This window comes from Chiloscyllium punctatum, chromosome 4 (genome assembly GCF_047496795.1).
Source record: "Chiloscyllium punctatum isolate Juve2018m chromosome 4, sChiPun1.3, whole genome shotgun sequence".
Lineage (NCBI taxonomy): Eukaryota > Metazoa > Chordata > Chondrichthyes > Orectolobiformes > Hemiscylliidae > Chiloscyllium > Chiloscyllium punctatum.
Window position 1 is genome coordinate 46,550,557 of NC_092742.1, and position 18,933 is coordinate 46,569,489.

At 39.0% G+C, this 18,933-nt stretch overlaps 1 protein-coding gene across 14 annotated transcripts in view; it reads left to right on the forward strand.

The window, feature by feature from the left end:
- Positions 1 to 18,933, forward strand: part of mark3a (MAP/microtubule affinity-regulating kinase 3a) — a 178,308-nt gene that overhangs the window by 91,306 nt on the left and 68,069 nt on the right. For all 14 annotated transcript variants that reach the window (XM_072568575.1, XM_072568576.1, XM_072568578.1 and 11 more), the window contains exons 5-6: positions 5,819 to 5,884; positions 12,490 to 12,560. In XM_072568575.1, coding sequence (XP_072424676.1) covers positions 5,819 to 5,884; positions 12,490 to 12,560 — 137 coding nt within the window. The remainder of the gene's footprint in view (positions 1 to 5,818; positions 5,885 to 12,489; positions 12,561 to 18,933) is intronic.

Sequence of the window (18,933 nt, forward strand, 5' to 3'; positions counted from 1 at the left end):
TGATACCAACTTTGAAAGGGGGGGGGGGCCTCCAAAATGTCCACTTTCTTCCTCAACTAAGGATCTCCAACGTCATAGTTGACGGGAGACGCAGCCGGGTCCAACCCATCTCCCGCACTTCAGCCCTCACCCCTGCCTTTCCATCCACAACAGTGATAGTGTCCCCCTTTTTCCTTACCTACCATTCTACCACCTTCCATATTCAGAAAATCATTAGCTGGCATTTCTGCCACCCCAGCAGGATGCCCCCACCAGACACACATTCCCCTCCCCGGCGTTGTCAGCCTTACGCCGGGACTGTTCCCTCCAGAACACCCTGGTCCACTACTCCTTTACTCCCAAACCCCCACCACCACACGGAAGAACAGCACCTTGTTTTCCACTTGGAAATTCTACAACTTTCTGAGCTCAATATCAAGTTCAACAACTTTAGGGCCTGAGCTATCCCATGACCATACCCCTATCCCCACACCTCAGTTCTTGTTATTACATTATCTGCTATTACATCCAACCCATTGCTGACCACTAACAGTGTCGATAAAGTGTGGCACTTGAAAAAGCACAGCAGATCAGGCAGCATCTGAGGAGCAAGAGAATCATGTTTCGGGCTTAACCCTGTCCTGAGGCAAGGTTAAGCCCGAAATGATGACATTCATGTTCCTCAGATGCTGCCTGACTTGCTGTGCTTTTTCTGGCGCCACACTTTATCAAAACTGACTTCTCCAGCATCTGCAGCCCTCACTATCTCCTAGCCACTAACAGTGCCCGTTCATAGCTATTCATCCAGCCTGATTGTTAACCACTCCTTTGTCCAACTGTTCTTCTCTCTCTTTGGGCTCTATCCCCACCTATCATTTACTCTTTACTTCCCCCCCCCACCCTATTTTCTGCATTAGAAGACAACATTTTCTTACTACCATCAGTTCTGAGGAAGGATCATTTGACCCAGAACATTAACTCTGATTTATCTCCACAGATGCTGCCCGACAACCTGAGCTTTTCCAACAATTTGTTTTTGTTTCTGATATCCAGCTTCCACAGTTCTTTCATTTTTAATATTGTTGTCTGTCTTGTCACATTCCTTCAGAATCTTCTGTTTCGATTAGATCACTTATTTCTGTAAACTTCAATTATGGACCTGTTTACTCAACTCCTCATCATTGTGCAACCTTTTGTAACACGAGCCAATCTGGTGATCTTGCTGTTGCCGGAACCTATTCTGGAATTTTTCATCTATTTGAGAAGTCTGATTGAAGAGTGGACAATCTATTCCCTTTCCAGCACCTACCCAGTGATCTCGGGATTTATCATGTGTCAGTGTTGCATATTCTTCACATGTCTGGGAACTAACTTTCACAGTGACATAAAGGATATTTTGGAAATAACATCATTTGTGATATTTTCTAAAGTAAATGCATCAAATTTCCAATGATCAAGAATATTTTTCAAATTATGAAAGAGGATTCTCATTTTGCTTTTAAAATCTACCTAATCCCACTGGCAACCTCACTGCTTGCAGAATATTGTTTAAAAAAAAATTTCAAGGTTAGATCAATTGGAATTGCAACATAGATACAGATGATACTGAATCTTGGGAAATGTGCCATTAGCCAAGCTGTAAATTGGTTATTAACACTGTAATAAATCCCAATCTAAATTAACTGTAAAACAAAAGTATAATAATGTAAAAGTCAGAAAATTTGTTTAATCATTTTTACACTATGTTAAGCAGACATGACTTGAATTATACCTTGCACATTTAGTATCCATTTGTGAATCTACTATATATCTCTGGAATAATGCCATTGACCCAAGCAGGGATTGATATCCAGTTTGAAGTGCAGTCAGTACTTAATTGAGCACGAACTGACTCCAGGAGTCATGCTCTACACTAAGCGCCACTTTTTAAAATAAGTCGTCACTGACTCCAAATTGAAGTATTACCATATGCACAATATATAACTGACACTCCTTCAGCCTACTCTTGATCATCGGTAAATTGATAAACGTTATCATCAAAGGTGCTATTAACTAGCACTTGCTCAGGAATATGCAGCTCATAGATGCCCATTTTGGGTTCTGCCACAGTCACTCAACTTCTGACCTCGTTACAATCTTAATTTAAATGTGAACAAAAGAGCTGAATTTCAGAGGTGAAGTGAGAGTGACATCATAACCACATTTGACCAGGAGTGGCATCATGCTTTGTGTCAGTTGGAGCTATACCTGGCTCATACGATGGTTGGGATTATTGAAAGTCAATCATCTCAGCTTGAGGACATCTCTGCAGAAATTCCTTGCAGTGATGCCCTAGGCCCTACCATCTTCAGTTGCTTCATCAATGACCTTCCCTTCATTCTAAGGTTTGCCAATGATTACGTAATGTTCAGCACCATTCGCAACTCTTCATAAATGAAAGCAGTCCATGTCTAAATGAAGCTTGACCTGAACATTATTTAGGCATGGACTAAGAAGTGGCAAGTAACATTCATGCCACAAAAATGATAGGCATTGCCCATCACCATTAAGAAACAATCTAAACCTGTCCATAGGCATTTGGTGGCATTACCATTAGTAGATGACACACTGCCAATACTCTGTTTTGGGGTGGTGGTGGTGGTGGGAGAGGGAGTGGGGAGAGAGAGAGAGAGTCTGGAGAGTGACAGTTTCTGAAGCCTGGCTGTGTTTTAAAATTACATTTGAAAAGTTAATTTAATTCACTAATGCTAGAATAAAGCAAGCAAGTAAGGGAATTTGTAATTAAGATATTAAGAATGCTTTGTTTAATGACAACATCTGTAAGCCATTTGGATAACTATACAAGCGTAATTAAATGCAGAGTTGCTTCAATAAAACCGAGAATCCATTTTCACACTGGAACTATTCCAAAACAAAAAAACCACGGACCAATGTTCCACTTTTTGGTGACTATCCTCTCGTTAAAACAAATATTTTTAACAAGTGGGCATTTTAAAAATAAATTCACTCCCATTGTGTGCCCTATCACCCTGACAACTTAAACCTTATAGAGCTTTTGAGAACTCAGCAGGTGTGCCACTTATCAGAGTGTCCAGCTTACCTCACCTAATGATAATGTCATTGCATGTCAAGGTACATATAAAGAACAATGGGAAGATTCTTTTGTTCTTGATGGGCATTGACTGACACTTCTGTGATGCAAATGTTGCCACTTGCTGGCCCAAGCCTGGACATTGTTCAGGCCTTGCCACATTTGGACACTGACATCTTTGGTATCTGAGGAGTCATGAATGGTATGAGTGAATATTCTAACATCACACTTATCTCCCCTCCGGTATTAGTTTTTTTGTCCATGTTTGAATTAAGGCTGTAATAAGGTCAAGACTGTGTGGCCCTGGCAGAATCCAAACTGTGTGTCAGAAAGCAAATTATTGCTACGCTAGATAGCATTGATGATCCCTTCCATCACTTTGCTGATGATCAAGAATACATCAATGGGGCAGTAATTGGCTGGGTTGGATTTGTCCTACTTATTGTGTATGGGACATAACTGGGCAATTTTTCACACTATTGGGTAGATGTCAGTGTTGTGGACATGAACAGCATGGCGAGGGACTCCTATTCCTGAATACTATTGCTAGAATGCTGTCAGCTCTTGTAATATCCTGTGCTTTCAGCTACTTATTTGTATCACTCAAAGTGAATTGAGTTGACTGAAGTGTGTAGTATTTTATGTGATCAAGTTTGGAAATAGCATTCCCTATACTGATTAGAAGATCTGGGCCAATGCTTTCTGTCCCATGATGGTTGAATTTCCTGGACATTTATTTTGATCATTAACATTTATTTTAAAGCTAACCTGGAGGGGTGGTTAATTCACTACAGTCACTTAATCACCTTGTTTTACCACTCATTTGTTAAAGTTTATTCCTTCTTTAGTCTACCTTCCCTTATGCCTGTACCCACTTCACCTTTCTACCTCATCCTGTTTCTTTTTCTCTCTTTCTCCAGATGGTTTATATTTTTGCTTCATTCTTAATTGTCAGGACTGACTGTTGTGCAGTCTGAATTAATTTTGAATGTACAGAGATATAATAGAATTTTGCAGCCTGGAGTTAGGCTTTGTTTGCTGTGGCCATTCTTTGAAAGTGCTATCCACATAGTTTCTTGAACTGTAAGCTTTTAAGTATTTTTGGTTTGTTTTAGCTGTTTAACCACTTAGCTTTTAGAAGCAATTATGGATTTTGCTTCCAGTGATTTCTCTGCTAGAACATTCCAGGCCACAGTAACCGTTTGTGAAAGAAAACAAACGTTAACACTTTCTTTTTATTAAGGTGATGATTTTAAATCTATACTGACTTATTATTGATTTATAGACCAAAGGAATATAATCCATTACTTAACATTGCAAAATATTTTGACTGACATCTTTCTTAATATGTGCTATCCACAATCAGCCAAATTACAAGTTAATTTTAGAAGACTATGGAGTTGAGTTTTATGTTTGAGTATATTCAGGAGCTAAAAGCTATACAGTATATTTATCATCTTTATGTGAGTACACAAAAGAGCATTGACATTGCTGTTTATTCAAGCATTTGGGAATTTTGCCACTGCAAAGTTACAGTAGCTAGATTTTAGATTGTGCTAGAGCACATTATTTTCTACTTAGTGAATTTGAGGAGGAGACAGTGGTAATTTTACCAGACTAATAACTCATTCCTGACAAGGGCTTTTGCCCAAAATGTTTATTTTCAGATGCTGCCTGACCTGCTGTGCTTTTCCAGCACCACTCTAATCTAAGACTCTGATTTCCAGCATCTGCAGTACCCACTTCTGCCTAATAACGCAGTATCCCATTTTGGAGCCATGTGTTTAAACCATGACAGCCGCTGATAGAATTCGATTTAATTTAAAATTTTAGAATTTAAATCTAGTCTTAATGGGGACCATGAAGCTACCAGGGTATTCTCTCTTGTCATAAAAACATGTCTGGTTCACTAATGCCCTAAAAGGAGGGAAATCCTTACCTGATCTGGCCTTGATGTGACTTCAGGCCCACAGTAATGTGATTGACTCTTAACTGCCTCTGACATTGCTTTCACTGATTCTAGGTGCATTCAGGAATAGGTAATAATACCTATTCACTTCCCTGTGATGCCCTTATCCATGAAAGAATTAAATTCAAATAAATTTAATCTTTAAAAAAATGAAGCAGGCTTTCCCAGTACTTTAACTAGTGCATACCCAGTGAGCAAGACCAAGTGCTAGGTTTAATTCATAGCATATGCAGATTTAGCAGTTCTTACCTGGACACTGGTATTTGACTACAGTTATCCTCTTGGTCCTTCAGTAAAGTTTGAGTTTGTTTGATTTATTAATGTCACATATACAGAGATACAATGAAAAATGTTCTTTTTGCGTGCTATATAAGGTGAAAGTCAACTGATGTTGCTACTTTTTATTGTAATGTAGGGCTTCTATTGAGTATTATCTTGGGTTTGCCTGTGATGACTCCTACAATCCTAACAAAATTTGCTATCTACACCCACAAATGAGAAATACCCATTTAGGTGAGGTACTAAAAGGCAATCACTCTAGCAAGGAGCCAATTCTTTGAGAAGATAGAGACAGTAAAAATGCAGGAAAAGGGAAGTTACATTATTTTTAATATACAAAATGTACTGTATTGCATTTTTTAAAACATACATAGCTCAATCATACATTAGCTGGAATTGAGCTCTCTGTTAACATAATTGAACTATCTTTCATATATGTGTTGAATTAGATATTTATCTGTCCTCATCAATATGCCAGATCTTTCATTTTTGTTTTCCAGTGAAATTATTTGAAGTTATTGAAACAGAGAAGACTCTCTATTTAGTGATGGAATATGCAAGTGGAGGTAAGTGGAATTCATCTGAAAGTAATATTGATAATTTTTTTGGTTTAATGAGGACCTAATATTTTTCTGGATCCCTTAAGGAAGAATATTTGGTTTTGTGCAGTATTTTATTATGCCACACCTTTCCAGTGGATACTGTATTGAATTGGAATGTATTAATTATTTTGTCAGCAACCTGGTACAACTTTCTAAACTGTGATGGGATGAATAAGAGGTTGATCGGTTTTCTGATGGTGAATGTTGGAAACGTTCAGCAGGTGACAGCATCTATAGAGAGTGAAGCAGTTAATAGTTTAGTTCTGAGGCCTTTCATATGAACTGAGAAAAGATAAAAATGATTGATGAAGCGTAAGTTACACTGGAAAGAAGAACCAAGAGTAATGATCCCAGCAGATGCTATTCCTGGACAAGTCAGATCTCTGGACTGAAATCTGGCTTGATGGATCGTGTTCTGTTATTTTTTGGTTTTAACGAGTCTTTGACTGAAGCACAACATGCAATGCCACAGATTTAGTGTATTACACAAAAGAAATGAAGAATAATATAGAATAAGCAAACTATTTACATGTCTTCAGTGACAGTTGGAGAGTCCAATCTAGCCACTACTGTTGTTAATCTAGCAAATAATTCACTGAACTGAATAAGCAAATCCTGCTGGAGTTTGTGAGAGCTCCAAAGCAAGTTGTCCTCCTTTTCAGAGATGCTCATTGTCAAGGTATCCTGCACTGGAGGAGGAGCTATGGACGACTCTTTGCGCTTACCACTGATCCATGTTTCTCTAAATCCCTTGCCATCACTCAATCTTTAACCAGGAATCCAAGGCTTCAGGAAGGTGCTATGACAGCAACAATCATCACCACCTCCGTCATGCTGCCATTCAACAATCCTAAAATCAGGCTGATTGGCTGGCATTTCTTAGTAAGTCAGTAAGTGAGGCTTGGATCACGGGGCAAGGCTGGCTGTCAAGTTTAAAAATTTCAAAATGAATAGTAAACTACACTCTCAATGATCCGAACAGTACTGCTTCCCAGTACTATATCCTTGCTCTGTCACATCTAAAGGGTTTAATTTAACAGAACAGATGCTTCAAATCTTGGTCCTGAGAATCTGAGTCTCTTCCTTAAGTCTTTATGCAACAGATCTCAGACTTTCTCCATTTCAAATAACCTTTCAAGATTTTAGTGGAACACTTTTGGTCTGGAACTTTCAAACTTAACTACTTACCTTAAGAAAAACAATTTTTAAAATAGTTTCAAGCCATCTCTTTTTATTAGATACAACTGTTTTATACATTCCCCTCAGACAAGACCTTTGCAAATCTGAAACAACAGGGTAGACTGGATATTCCTCCAGAATCAAAAAAAAATCTATTGCACAACTGTTTGTGACTTCTGCTAATAAAATTCACCCAATGCAAACAAAACCTCATTATTTTCCAGAATTCTGTCTGTTGTACTGTGTTTTGAAAGAAATCACATTGGCCATTGCCAAAGCTGCAAGTTAACCATTCAAGACCAAACCTACATACCATTTGTGAAAAGACACTAAACAAAATGGGGGCAGAGGTTTTGATCTAAAGTTGCTGAACTCCAGAAGGTTGTGAAATGCCCAATCAAACATCAGGTGGTTCCAAGAGGATGCATTGAGCCTCATTGAAACATGATAACAGTCCAAAAAGGTAGACAGGTCAGGTTGGTTACGTGGCAAGGAATTAAAACAACAGGCAACAAGATTTGGGGACAGGATCGAGGTGGTCTACAAAATGGTCACCAGTCACCATTTAGTCTCACCAGTGTAGGGCAGATCACTTCATGAGCAGTGAACAGGCTATATGAAATTGTAAGAAGTGAAAGTAATCAACGGTTGAAGCAAATTGTTTTCTTCATAAAATAACTCCACAGGCTGATATCCTGTCACCGAGTAACCTTTTTTAATTGATACTTGGAGCGTCCTGGACACTGATCTGACTCACTCAGAGCCAACTCTCCGAATGAACAGGATGTCTGATACTCCTGTTCTTATCTGTCAGCCAGGACTCCCTGACTAGACAATATTAACAGCTCAATCAGGGAACTCATTCTATGAGGTCCATCTGGCTGACCTTGTTACAATCACTTCAACCCTCCACCTCTGGGTCTGATGGCCTTGACTGGTTTTGTTTAGCTCCTCCTGGGGTATTTTAGCATCAGGTCAGGTTCCTCCAACTCTGCCTCTGATAAGGCAGTGTGTAATGCACAGTAGCTTGCCTCTTGCACCCAGTGTGTCTCGGAGGAAATTCATTCTCTTCCTCAGGCTGCAAAAGTATTGAGGTGATGACATCCACCCTGTCCATCTCAGTTTCTGAGGTATCTTCAACACTTGACGGAGAAGGAGAGCCCATTGGTTGTGGAACAGTCAGAAAGACAGTCAAGGAGTTAGCAGTGTTTTGTATCTATAATGTTCATTAATTTGCAGCTTTTATATGGTTCATGTGTTTGTTGAGGACCATCGCACCTCACAGAATTATGTACGTCACTGGACTTGACCTCACATTGACCATGCCTCTTATCCATGCTGGGCCATTACCATGGTTCATACACCAAACATCATCCTCTGAAATAAACTATCTCTCTCGCTTAGTGGAGTCTTGTGTCAGGCTTTGGCGGTCTTAATGCCACCACAAAGTGATCCTTTATTTACATGTGGAGAGTGCTTGACACTGATCCAGCTCCCTCAGAGCTAGCTCTGAGTGAACAGGATTTCGGACATTCCTGTTCTTATCTGTCAGCCAGGGCTCCCTGATTGCTGCTGTTAATCTGGTCTAATTAGGGGACTCTTACTCTACACAGCCCACCTGGCTGACCTCTGTTACAGTCACTACACTTATTACTGCATTTTTTATTTTTTATTTTATGTTTAATGTTATGCCAAACTTTCTTTTTATGAAATTTGCCTATTGGCTTGTGAGGAAAAAAAAGTTGAAATATGGCTCCTCGTGAAAAGTTTGGACAACTCTAAATTATATACTCTGGCTCTGGTATATGTTTGGGTCAACAACCTTCTGTTCAAGTGTGTAATAAATTGAGCCAAAAAGGCGACTGAGCCAACGAAGTGGTGAAAATGATGTTATCTTAATATCACGCTACAGGTGACCCCATTGCACTATACACACACAGGAACAGATGGGCATGCACACTCTCTACAGAGAGAGATACTCATGCAGACTCTCTCTCATACACTCTCACAAACACTCCTGCACACACCCTATCATAGACTTATACCCCTTTACGCTCACACTCATACACACATGCATACACTCTCTCTCAGGCACTCATACCCGCCCCCACACATGCACGCACACATATGCACACGGAGAATTTGTACTTGCAGAATTACATTTCACTTTGCTCAAAAACTGCACAAATCCATGGAAGATTCTGTAAATCCATTTTTTAGATTAGAATCAGTCTAACCATTGTGGCACAGACAGCCTCACACAGGGAGCTAACACCTTCAATACATTATCTGGGCCGACATGACACCAATTGTTAACGTTCACTTGAGAATGTAAGTTTTTAAAAAAAAATGTTATGTTATTTACATATGAAAGAGCAGAAACCACACGATCATTCTAAAAGATGAGAGACTTAACAAACAATCCAGGTCTTTTTCAATATATAATTTCAGTTACATCACACTGTAAACTTTTGCTATAAATTCTGTCTTACAATCTTATTCTCCACAATCACCTGATGAAGGAGCAGCGCTCCGAAAGCTCGTGCTTCCAAACAAACCTGTTGGACTATAACCTGGTGTTGAGTGGTTTTTTTAACTTTCTGCACCCTGGTCCAACACCGGTGTCTCCAAATCATAGCTTGTATTAAATTAGTAACTAATCTGGGACTGAATGAATTTTGCTCGGTCTCTTTCAAGATTGCAAAAGGAAAATATCTACCCGGAATTTGCTGGTTGTTATATTCTAATGCATTATAAATGTTTGACTATTCAAGGACTATAGATTTGTTGGTTTTCATGGATTAACAGGTGACCAGCATTCATTAGCTATTAAAGAACATTTGGGCAAGAAATCGGAAAAGGTACAGGTATCTTTGCAACTGTAACTGTCTTCAAAACACCATATTAAAGAAAGAACTAATATCCCCTCCCCTTTCGAGAAGAACATCTAGATTCCTGTCGAAACCATTTTTAATATTTGTTTCAGGGGCTTTACCTGATAATTTATTCTAAAAATCTGTATTTTTTTTGCCTCCAGAGTTGACACACTTTCCTTTCCTCTTGCTGCCCTAGCCTTTGATTTTGCATCTTCCTGGTATTTGCCACATCAGTCTTCAATTTAATTACTCCAAAATTTATTTTGCTAGAGAACTCATGGCAAAGTTTCTCAATCTTTTCTTAGAACTTGGATCTAAATTATGTTCGTTAGTCATATGAATATACTGTCAAGGCTATCAATACTTTAATGCTTAGGTGAAAAGAATTGTTCAATAGTTTTGAAAACATGCTGATCTAGGCTTTCTACAGCAATGTTGCAGCCTTTTCTGATGTCAGAATCATACCTGTTTTGGTATAGCCAAGCACTGAATTGATGGTTTCATAGATTGCTGTAGTGACCTGAAAATATTTTTTATTGTCTTTGCTTGTTGAGGTCATTGTATGACTGTTCCAACCAACATCCAATAATGGCATTAGGAGTCCTTCAAGATTTTATATATTTGTTATAATTGGCAGTTTTGGTTTCCCACTAAAGCTTTTATCCACACCACTAGTTACATATTGCCAACCAAGAAAAGACCCATTTATCCTGACTTTCTACTTTGTTGGTTTAGCCAATTCTCCATCCAAGCTGATAAATTACCCCTAACCCCATGAAATCTTACATTGTGCATTAACCTTTTGTACAACTTCTTTATCAAATACCTTCTGGAAGTCTCCATGTGCTACATTTACAGAATTCCAGTTATCCACCTTCCTTGTTAAATCTTTGAAGAACTCTAGCAACTTTGTCAAACATAAGACCCTTAATACAGCCATGCTGACTCTGGTGGATTATGTTTTGACTTTGCAAATTTCCTGTTATTTCCTTAATAATACATTCTAACAATTTCCCAATGACAAATTATGCTTTATCTACAACCACCTGTCTGGTCTATAGTTTCCTACTTTCTGCTTCCTTCCCTTTTTGAATAAGTGTGTTATGTTAGCATTTGGCAAATCCACTGGAACCATTCCCACATCCAGAGAATTTTTGAATATTATAGCCAATGAATACGCTATCTCTGCTCCCCCTTCCTTTTAAGATCCTAGGATGTAGGCCATCAGGCCCAGGGGACTTGTCTACCTTCAATCCCAATAATTGGTTCAGTACTTTTCCCTTACTGGTGATGGTTGTTCTAAGTTCCTCTCTTTTTATAACCTCTTCATTACCTGTCACTATTGGGATGGTGTTACTATTCTTCACTGTGGAAACTGAAACAAATACCTCTCCCTATTTTCCTTTTGAAACTTATGGTAGTGCAGTGTTGGCTTGAGCCACTTTAGTCCATGTGATAACAAACAGTAAATTGAGCCCAATCAGGATGGTATTTCTCGAAGTGGAACTTTGAAGATAGTGTTCCCATGCACCTGCTGCCCTTGACCTTCCAGTTGATAAATTATGAATATGCAGCTCAGTAAATAATCTGTTCCTGACATTTGAGTAACAGTATTTTACCAGTAACAAGTGATTTCAATCAAATGGTGCTGAGCAAAAATTTAACAAATACAGCTCAATCTGCACACAATTCTCCTGTTATGTATTAAATATGCACAATGGACTGAATTTTATGCCCTCCCCTATCATGGGTTTGATGCAGGGCATTTAATCAGACAAGAATGTTGCTAGTAGGCACCTGTACACTTTCCTGCTTCCACCTAATGGTGGAAGCCTGCCTGTCCTGCTGCCACCTGAGGCTCTTCAGTGACAGTTGGAGAGTCCAATCTAGCCACTACTGTTGTTAATCTAGCAAATAATTCACTGAACTGAATAAGCAAATCCTGCTGGAGTTTGTGAGAGCTCCAAAGCAAGTTGTCCTCCTTTTCAGAGATGCTCATTGTCAAGGTATCCTGCACTGGAGGAGGAGCTATGGACTCCTCTTTGCGCTTACCACTGATCCATGTTTCTCTAAATCCCTTGCCATCACTCAATCTTTAACCAGGAATCCAAGGCTTCAGGAAGGTGCTATGACAGCAACAATCATCACCACCTCCGTCATGCTGCCATTCAACAATCCTAAAATCAGGCTGATTGGCTGGCATTTCTTAGTAAGTCAGTAAGTGAGGCTTGGATCACGGGGCAAGGCTGGCTGTCAAGTGCCTGAATGGAGCAAGATTCCACAGGCTTTACCTAAAAGGGATGATGCGGAGCTCCAATCACCTCCCCAACAGGCAGCTGAGAACCCTTGTACCACTGCAAGATTATGGCCACTTCATCAGAGTTGTCAGACCAATTTTTAAAAACCATGCTGCAATATCTATCACTGTGCAACACTCTAATTTTATTCTCAAAATAACTAATCACTAAATTTATCAATTACAGCTTCAATTGTTGAACTTTGTTTTGTTTATAGGAGAGGTGTTTGATTACTTAGTTGCTCATGGAAGAATGAAAGAAAAGGAGGCTAGAGCGAAATTCAGACAGGTATGTACTCCTACTTTTTGCTGGTGACATAGAAAATTGAGGACTAGACCAAATATTAGAAGGGATTTAAATAAATTCTTCACAATATATAATCATGTACAAAGAAACAGTAAATATGATATTTATGTTTAACTTTGATGTAAATTTCAGTATCTAGGTCATTGACTTAGATTTGATTATACCCAAAAGATGAATAGGGTCACATTTTGAAAATTGTAGTGTTTGATCTAAAATTAGAACTGCAAATTACAGGCAATTTTTAAGTCCAGGCAAGAAATTATTGGTGCATACGCTTTAGTCTACTGTTTAATTTTAGTGTGTTGTCAGCAAATAAATTTTGAAATTGATCCTATTCTGTTTTTTACTTAATTTATTCATGAGCATCACTGGCTAGACCAACATTTATTGCCCACCCTAACTACCCTTGAAAAGGTGACGATGAGCTGCCTTCTGGTGTAATCCTTGGAGAAGGGAATTCTGGATTTTGTAGAACCATAAAATTTTGCATTAGAGAAGGAGGCCACATGGCCTATCATGCTGGTTCCATTTTGACCCAGCAAAAGTGAAGGAACACTGTTCCACGACCAGGTGGTATGTGGCTTGCTAGGGAACTTACAGGTGATGCTGTTCCTTTGTGTTTGCTGCCCTTGTCCTTCTAGGTGTTAGCTGTGTGAATATAAAAGGTGCTTTTGGAGGAGCCTTGATGATTTACTACAGTGCACCTTGTAGATAGTACACCCTGCCCCTGTATGTCAGTGATGAAGAGAGTGAAATTTGAAGGTGTTGGATAAGGTACTAATCAAGCAGGCTAACTTATGCTGGATGGAGTCAAGATACTGTTATTTGTTTGGAACTATACATTTTGGCAAGTGGAGAGTATTCCATCACGTTCTGACTTGTTCCTTGTAGATTGTGAACAGACATTGGGAAGAAAGGAAGTGGGTTATTCACTACAGAACTCCTAACCTCTGACCTGCTGTTCTACCACATATTTGTATGGCTGTTTCAGTTCAGTTTCTGGACAATAATAAGCCTCAAGGTGTTGATTGTGGGGATTCACTGATGGTAATGCCATTGAACGTCAAGGGCTAATGGTTAGATTCTCTCTTGTTGCAAGTGTTCTTGCCTGGCATTTAAATGGCACAAATGTTACTTGCCACTTTCCTGCCCAAATTTGGATGCTGTCGAGTCCTTGCTGAATTTGAATGGACTGCTTCAGTACCTGAGATTATGCAAATGGTTCTGAACATTGTGCAATCATTAGAAAGCATCCTCACTTCTGACTTTAATATGGAGGGGAGGTCATTGTTGAAGTAGCTGAAGATGGTTGGGCATAGGACACTATCCTGAGGGTAAGTGCTAACCTAGGGCTGAAACAATTAACTTCTAATAATCATAACCATCTTCCTTAGTGCCATGTATGTCTCCAGTCAGCAGAAAGGTTTCCCATGACTTCTTTTGACTTCAATTTTGCTCAAATTCTTTGATTCAGTACTTGGTTAAATACTTCCTTGGTGTCAAAAGCAGTAACTCTCACCTCTTCACTGAAATTCAGCTCTTTTGTTCATGTTTGGATTGGGGCTGTAACACACTCAAGACCCAAGTGATCCTGGGAGAATCCAAATGGAGTGTCAATGAGCAAGTGCTGGAAAGCACTGTCAAAATCTCTTTAAAGATAGATGATGTTTGGCTAGGTTGGATTTGTCCTGCATTTTGTATTTGGGATGTATCTGGGCAGTTTTCTACATGGCGTATTGTAGCTGTACTTGAGCTGTATTGTCAGTTCTAGAGTCTTGAGTACAATTGCTGGAATGTTGTCAGGACCTGGTAGTCTTTGCAGTATCCAATACCTCCAGCTGTTTTTTTATATATCATGTGGGATAAATTGAATTAATTCGTTGAAAACTAGCATCTGTGATGCTAGGAGTCCAGCAACCATCCATTGCTGATGATGTGGATATTTGTGGAGCTCCACCTTGTGTTTTTATTTTATTCATTCAGGAAAAGAGGATGTTGCTGGCTAGGCCATTTATTGCTGATCCCTAATTGCCCAGAGGGCATTTAAGAGTCAACCACATTACTGTGTGTCTGGAGTCACATGCAGGCCAGACCTGATAAGGATGGTAGTTTCCTTCTCTAAAGGACATTAGTGAACCAGATGGGTTTTTCTGACAATCAACAATGGTTCCATGGTCATTAGACTCTTAGTTCCAGGTATTTATTGAATTCAAATTCCACCATCTGCCATGGCAGGATTTGAACACAGAACCCTAGAACGTTACCTGGGTCTCTGGTTTAACAGTCTAGAGATAATAGCACTTGGGAGATTGCTTCTCCCAAGAATTCCAGAACTTAGATTTGGTCGTGTTGATTGTGGAACTGTTTATCTATTGCATTTTATTTTCACTGTTTGGCAAGTAAGTAGTTCTCTATTGTAGCTTCAGCAAGTTAACATTTTTAGTTATGCCTAGTGCTGATCCTAGCGTGTTCTCCTGCCTCCTTCAACAAGAGTTGTTCTTCTGACTTAGTAGTAACCATAGAGTGGGGATATTCTGGGCCATGAATTTATAGGTTCTGGTTGAATATAATTCTCCTGCTGATGGCCCTACAATGCCTCATGGATGCCAATTTTGAGTTGCTAGATATATTGGGCGATGTACAAGATAGCAACATTTACCCATTTAAAAGGTAGCAACATTTCCACTGCACTCCTGCATGCTCTAGGACCTCTGAGATCTGTGCAGCCCAGAAAAATTTAGAGGGAATATTACGCAGCGATAATGTAACACAGCACTTTGCAGTGAATCCTCTATTGGAAGTTGTGTTTCCAGAAGACTGTATGGTGGTCACTGCTACCAACACTTGTGAATGGTAGTATCTGCAAAGAGTAGATTGGCGAATACAAGGTTAAGATGATTTTTTGTTTTGTTGGTTCCCAATTTTTACAGACCCAGTATAGCAACTATGTCATGGTGACTGAGCCTTAAAAACTGTTGGATAAATAGAAATTTGCTACCTTACAGAAATGAACACAATTTTTGATAATTCAATATAACCAGATGAAGGAATAAAATATTAATTATAGATCATAACTTCTAACAGTTATTATTTGAGTTGGATAGCATGTCACCGTTTAATTATATTGTCATATTAATTATGAACACAATGTGGAAAATTTCATAATTTTGAACTAATGGTAGAAATAAAGTGAGGATATCTAATGCATTACTCTTGACATGCTTATATGCAAATCCAGCCACTTTGATCCAAAAGCTGATAAAATCCACCTACTTTGAGGCAGAAGCCATTGAAAGCAAGAGGAAATCTTAAAAACAATTCTCAGGTGAGACAGCATTTGCGACGAGAAGAGACAGTTCAACATTTCAGGTGCAGGCCCTTAATGAGAACATGCTCCTGAATGGTTCAGATCGGAAATATCAATTTGCCTGTGCCCTATAAAGATACTACCAAACCTAATTGTTCTTTCCCATTTTTTCTTCAGATTTTCAGCATTTATTGTTGTTTAGTTTACAGTTCATTTACATGCACCAAAGATTTCTTTTCATTTTTTTTAAAACAGGTGTGTAAATTTCTTTTGTCAGCTGCCTGCCTTGTGACTTTGCAGGTATATCTGACAAAAAAATGACAGTTCTGTTCTATCCTTCACTTTGACATAAGTAAATCCCTGAAAAGAGCACCGAAGTGGGAACATAAGGTACAAAGTAGATCCAACCATCTGATTCAGCAGCCAGAATAGGCTATTTGGCCTCTTTTGCTCACTCCGCAATTCAATAAGGTCATAGTTTGATCTATTGGAGCCTCCTCTCCATTTTTTACCATTCCATCCAAAGCCTTTGAAAAATTGTCATGCAATTGTCAATTTGGCTTAGGTAGTGCAAAGCCATGGGTATTTTGAAAATTAATGATTATATACTGAACATTTTAGAACATTTAGGTTCTTAGAAAAAGAGTGGGTCTTCAAAATTGGCATTGAAAAAAATGACTGCAATTTTCTAAAATGTTGCACTATGAAGGTCTAACCCAAATATACAACAAAAATAATATAAAATTACTCCATGATGTCAATGTGGTATAGATTACCTTTCATTTAGTTTTATTGCCAAAATATGATTTTACTGTTACAGTTAGGACAGATTAAATTTAATGGAATCTCCTTGGAGTTATATTTGAAACTGTCCTCATAACCTACATCTTTGACTGTTGATAGCATTTTTTACAAATTGTTTGTCTGGTTTTATGTGTTATCATATTTGTTCTGTGTGGTTAGCACTATAAAATTATAAAATATTTGTGATATTGCCAATATCAAATGCAGCAGAGAGGATAAGGATGAAATAACAATTGCTTTACACGGAATGCTGTTTTTAACTCAACAACATAATCTGTGCTGAACATGACAGTATGCAGAATGGAAGAGTTTGAATTAGAAGAGAGGGAGACAACTTGTGGTGATAATGGCACTGCAGTTATCCAGAGACCCAAGCTACCAAGTGATATAAGTTTGAATCCCACAATAGCAGATGGTGGAATTGGAGTTCAGTTAATAAATCTTTATAAACTGGTATATTGGTGACCATGAAATTATTGTTGATTTTCAAATCTGCTCTCTGACATATATATGATTCCCAAAACTGGGAGAGTTGTTCTTCTATGACAGAAGCTTCTGTCCATGGCAGTATTGTTGGGAGTGACCACTGCACCGTTCTTGTGAATTCCCATCTTCACGTTAAGGATATTCTCCATAGTGTTGCATGGCACTGCCAAAGTATTAAATGGGATAGATTTAAGACAGATCTAATAACTCAACACTGGGAATCCTTGGGCCATGATAGCAGCAGAATTCTATTCAAACATAATCTGTAACTTAGTGGCCTGGCATATCCTCTTTTCTAACTTTGCCATCATGCCAGTGGATCAACCCAGGTTCAAAGACGTTTACAGGAAGGATCACCTAAAAATGAGGTGTCAACCAGATAAAGTTACAACATGCTAAACAATGGAAGCAGCATGTGATAGAGCCAAATTATTCCCCCACCAGCAGATCAGATCTAAGCTTTGCAATACTGTCACGTCCAGTTAAGTAAGTATTGAAGAATAAAACAACTAACTGGAGGTAAAATGCGGAGAACCCAGCACATCTATGCAAGAGACAAAACTGAAGAATTATGACTATCTTCAGCCAAAAGTACATGATGAATGATACATCTCAGCCTCTACTTGAAGCCCCTAGTATCACAGATGCCAGTCTTCAACCATTTCATTTCATTCCAAATGATATCAGGAAACAGCTAAACGCACCAGATACTGCAAATGGGCAGTATGGGCCCTGATAATATTCCAGCTGTAGAACTCAAGACTTATGCTGGAGAACTAGCTACACCTGTAGTCGACCTGACAATGTAGAAAATTCCCCAGTTGTGTCCTGTCTACTAAAAACCAGGGCAAACCAATCTGGCAAATTACCACACTGTCAATCTATTCTTGACCACCAGCAAGGTGATTGAAGGAGTCTACAATAGTGCTAAGCAATGGTATTTAGAAAGCAATAAGCTGCTCACTAACACTCAGTTTGTGTTCAGCCAAAGCCATTCAGTTCCTGACCTTATTACAGCCTTGGACAAATGAGCTGAACACCAGCTGTTGACATTAAGGCAGATTTGATTTAGTATGGCATCAAAGAGCCCTACAAATTTTTTTCAAAACTAGCTAGCCCTAGAGTCAATAGGAATTGGCTGGTGTGGGGGGTTGGGGTAGGTTTCAGCTGGTTGGAGTCGTACCTAGCACAAAGTAAGATGGTTGTTTTTCTTGTACGTTAATTACCTCAGCACCAGGAGTTTGTTGGAAGAATTCCTTGGTGGTGTCCATGCCCAACATCTTCAACTGCTTAATCAATGACCTTTCCTCCTTCCTAAGGTCAGGAGTGGGATATTTGGACAATATAGGCACCATTCATGACTCATATGAAACAGCCTGTGTGCAAATGAAGAGGACCTGGATAATATCCAAGCTTGACTGATGAGTACCATGCAACAATCATAACACATGTGCCAAGGAATGGCCATCTCCAACAATGGAGAATCTAGCCATCATCCCTTGCCATTCATTAGCATTAGCATCACTGTTGACTTCTGCCACTGTCAAGATCCTGGTGAATACCAGTGACCAGAAACTGAACTTGAACTGCCATATACAGATTGTGACTACAAGAGCAGGTCATAGGCTAAGAATTCTGTGATGTGTAGCTCTCCTCGTGTCTCTCCATCACCTGTCCACAACCTACAAGGCATAAGTCAAGCGTGTGAAGGAATACTCTGAACCTGTCTGGATGAATGCAACTCCAACTCAAGAAACA